This window comes from Trichomycterus rosablanca, chromosome 4 (genome assembly GCF_030014385.1).
Source record: "Trichomycterus rosablanca isolate fTriRos1 chromosome 4, fTriRos1.hap1, whole genome shotgun sequence".
Classification (NCBI taxonomy): Eukaryota; Metazoa; Chordata; class Actinopteri; order Siluriformes; family Trichomycteridae; genus Trichomycterus; species Trichomycterus rosablanca.
In genome coordinates, this window is record NC_085991.1 from 15,558,168 (window position 1) to 15,562,166 (window position 3,999).

The window sequence follows — 3,999 nt, forward strand, 5'->3', positions numbered from 1 at the left end:
CTTATATCGTATCAAGTCAAAGCAGGTTGCTAAGTCCGGGTTGGCGCAGCTGGGTAAGCGCTTTCCTCTGGCACCGGCAATCCCGGTTCGAATCCGCTTACTGAGGATCTATTAATTCTCTTTTGCTTTTTGAATTGCAGGTCGGTTCTCTCCCAGCAACAGCGACCCTCGTCTGGAGACGAGGGCAATCCTGTCACCCGTGATCGCGCGTTTCTGCGTCGGGGTCTTTTAGTTTGGGACTGTTTTTCACACAAGCCGGCGCTTCATGTGGTGCAACAGTGAACGCTACCACCTCGCAACCAGGCGATCGTTTTCTCCTTTTCAGTTCTGGTTGCCTGCGGCACACAGCGGCATCAATCAGGGTTCTCCCGATTAGTTTTTTGTTTCACTTTTTATAATTCTTCTGTTCATATTATCCTTTACTTCAAATAAAAACTTTATTTTCCTTTGCATTTTGGGTCCTGGTCCTTTCCTCGTGACATGCACCAGGTGTTTCCCATGAATTCAGTTAATATCATGATTAATGTGTGTTAATATCATGATCATGTCTGTGTTGTGAACAGCTATCATTAGAGATGATCTGTAAACTGACATCACCTGCTGAAGACTAAACAAGCAAATGGTTACAGCATGTACACAGCTCCCTCTTCTGAGAAAAGGTTTTTGTGTAGCATGGTTGGATTTCCTGTCACTGTGGGCTTCAGGGCGCAGTAGTACAGTGCTGAGTCAGATACTGCAGCAGAGACGATCTCCAGATCCACTTTCTTATTATCTCTTGAGATTTTGCTGGACATTCTCGGGTGAGGTGGTTGTGTTGGAGTAACATCTCCAAGTTCATTAATCAGCAGAATAAACTCTAATTTTGATCCAGGTTTCTGTTGATACCAGTGAATGCTGTATGGTGATCCTGTATATGTGCAGGACAGTGTGATGTTGCTTCCTTCAGTTGAAGATGAGATGGTTTGATTTGGAGTAATGCTCTCAGCAGCTTCTGCTATAAAACATTTAAACAATATTTAACATCGAGTTAATACTAAATTGGTTATTTAATATTGCATTATGTTTGTCATAGTGGAAATTACAAACCAAATAAAACATGATACTTATTATATAACACTTACCATTAGTATTTGCAGTAATGAAAATGAAGAAGAGGAGTAACATTGTTGTGCTGAGTGTCAGATTCAGATCAAGCCTACATTGTCACTTTGTCTCTTCTGTAACCACATCTAGCTCTCCACCCACAATCCAGTTCCAATTATGTCAACTCTGCATTTATCTACAACTGGTTTAAAATCCCTACTGTAACTTATGATGTTTGTTGTTACAGTTCACCAGCATTCAGACCTGTAACAATAGACTGGGTGAGTAAGCAGGACATCAGTAATGACACAAAACCAAACAATTGGGACTGGGAATGAACACAAAAGAAAGCAAAACTATAAACAAAACAATGAACACTAGAATAAACTAAACCCTGTGTTAAACTACACTAACCACTAATGCTAAACACTAAAAACAAGGACCTTGTCTCTATGGTAAGCTCACTGCTAAACTAAGAGGAAAAACGTGAATAACAAGCTTTATTATGCAGTGTAAGCTGTGTTTGCCCAGAGAGACTGAACTAGCAGCTTATAAAAACTCCACATCAAACCTGCGCAAACATGTAGAGGTAAGTTAGATAATACTTGTACCATTGCAGTCGTAGTTAAAATTGGTAGTATTCGTAGTTTAGTAGCTCAAATTAGCCATAAGAAATCAGTGCCTGCCATTGCTAAGACATTGCTAATGTTAGTTGGCACTATTGACCTGGACTAAGTTAGTTAGCATCAAACAAGCTATAAAATAATGCTAGCGTCAAACAGCGATTTATTGAAGATAAACAGAAATCATTTTATTTTTAATTGATAACAACAATTGCAGTCTGTTAGGTGTGTAGAGTGGCTAAATCCACACATTAACTGCTAATATGCACTGCATGGCTGGTGAGCATTGTGTAGTCTGCTGTATCATTCATCTATTAACTTCTGTTGGAAAATAATGTCCCAATAAAATTACCACCTTTTCAGTTGCAAATTAATTGTGTCATCATTCAGTTGGGGCAGCACGGTTGCGTAGCACTTACAGCAAGTAGGTCCTGAGTTCAATCCCCAGGTGGGGAAACCTGGGTCCTTTCTGTGTGGAGTTTGCATGTTCTTCTCGTGTTCACATGGGTTTCTTTGGGTACTCCGGTTTCCTCCCACATCACAAAGACTTGGATAAGCGGAACAGATGATGAATGAGTAAATAGTTCAGTTGTTTTGAAGTTGGGTTGTATGAGAGAGAGCGCGACACTGCTGAGCACACCACCACGACAAGTGAGACTTCTTTTAGGAGGATATAAAAGCCTTGAACTGTCCCTTTAATAGGAATATGACTATAGTATATGCATTATTTTCACTATTTTAATAGTAATAGCTTTAGCCATCTCTGTGAGAAAGAATTGTGCATTATGAAATGTAAAAGACAGAACATTTATTGTGTATTGTATGTATTGTAGAAAACATACAAAATGCAAATATTTCAAATTCAGTGTGTTTAAATGTACACAACGTTGATTCACATAATGATAAATGATTCTTTTGTTCACAGAGGAAACATCCATCAAAGCTGAAGGCCTTTAGTGACCTTGTGGCAACACGGAAGCGAACCCAGGAACCACCAGACACCCCATGCAAGCAAGCAAAAATAAATGATGTGATGGCAGTGGGTGCAAACAGACGTGTGCCACAGGCAAAGGTTGACAGGCTCATTATTAACTTCATTTGTGAGGGTCTTCATCCATTTTCTGTAGTTGAACAACCTGCTTGTAAAGAACTTATATTGACACTGAACCCGCAATGCAAGTTCAATTCCAGACCCACTGTCCGCACCAGAATAGAGGAAGCTGCCCATCGGATGAGGCAGACTTTGATGTCACACCTCAGTAAAGTCAGCTATACGAAATTCGAACAGCACATTAAGTGTGCAACATCAGGAAAGGCTATAGGACAAACCCCTTACCACATCTGGGTCTGTCAGACCATATTTCCATGCTGTTGATCCCTGCATACACACCTTGCAGGAAGATAATTCCACCAGCCACAAGGACTGTAAAAACATGGCCAGAGGGTGCATCACCTCAGCTGCAGGACTGTTTTGAGGGCACAGATTGGAGTGTTTTTTAACATCAGGACCTGGAGGTATACACCACGTCGGTGCTCTCATACATCAACTTCTGCGTTGAAAAAGTCACTGTGGACAAACATATTTGGGCATATTCCAATCAAAAACTCTGGATGACCAAATAAGTACAGGTCCTGCTGAGACAACGTGACATCGTTCTCAGGTCTGGAGATGGTGTGCAGTACAGAGCCGCTAGAGCTGACCTGAAGAGAGGCATCAGGAAGGCCAAGATGGAGTACAAAAGAGAGATTGAGAACCATTTCGAGACCAACAACACTAGGCAAATATGGCAGGGAGTCCAGCATCTCACCAACTACAAGTCCAGCAACATCACGATGGCTGAGGACGACCCAGCGCTTGCGGAGGAGCTGAACCACTTCTTCGCACGCTTTGAGGTGGAAAGTTCACGAAGCAGCAGCAGCCCCACCATCCGACTGCAGCAGCTACAGCCTCGTGGTGCAGGAACATGAGGTGAGGTGCACACTGAGAGCGGTGAACCCCAGAAAGGCTGCTGGACAAGACAGAGTAACCGGGAGGGTCCTCAAAGTGTGTGCGGATCAGTTAGCTGGGATTTTTACAAAGATCTTCAATGCTTCACTTTCTCAGTCCTTCATCCCACCATGTCTGAAGGCGGCCACAATCATACCACTGCCGAAAAAGACCAGCATCAGCAGCCTCAACGACTACCGGCCAGTCGCTCTGACACCGATTGTCATGAAGTGCTTTAGAAACTGGTGAAACGCCACATCATGTCCTGCCTCCCACCCACCCTCGACCCACTTCAGTTTGCATACA

The 3,999-nt window shown here is 42.7% G+C and overlaps 1 gene segment (V, D, J or C); it reads right to left on the minus strand.

Annotated features, from left to right (window-relative positions):
* Nucleotides 1–623: 623 nt before the first annotated feature.
* Nucleotides 624–1,164, minus strand: LOC134311847 (T cell receptor alpha variable 34-like). The segment is given in 2 exon segments: nucleotides 624–994; nucleotides 1,122–1,164. Coding segments are annotated over 2 exon segments (414 nt in total).
* Nucleotides 1,165–3,999: the final 2,835 nt, after the last annotated feature.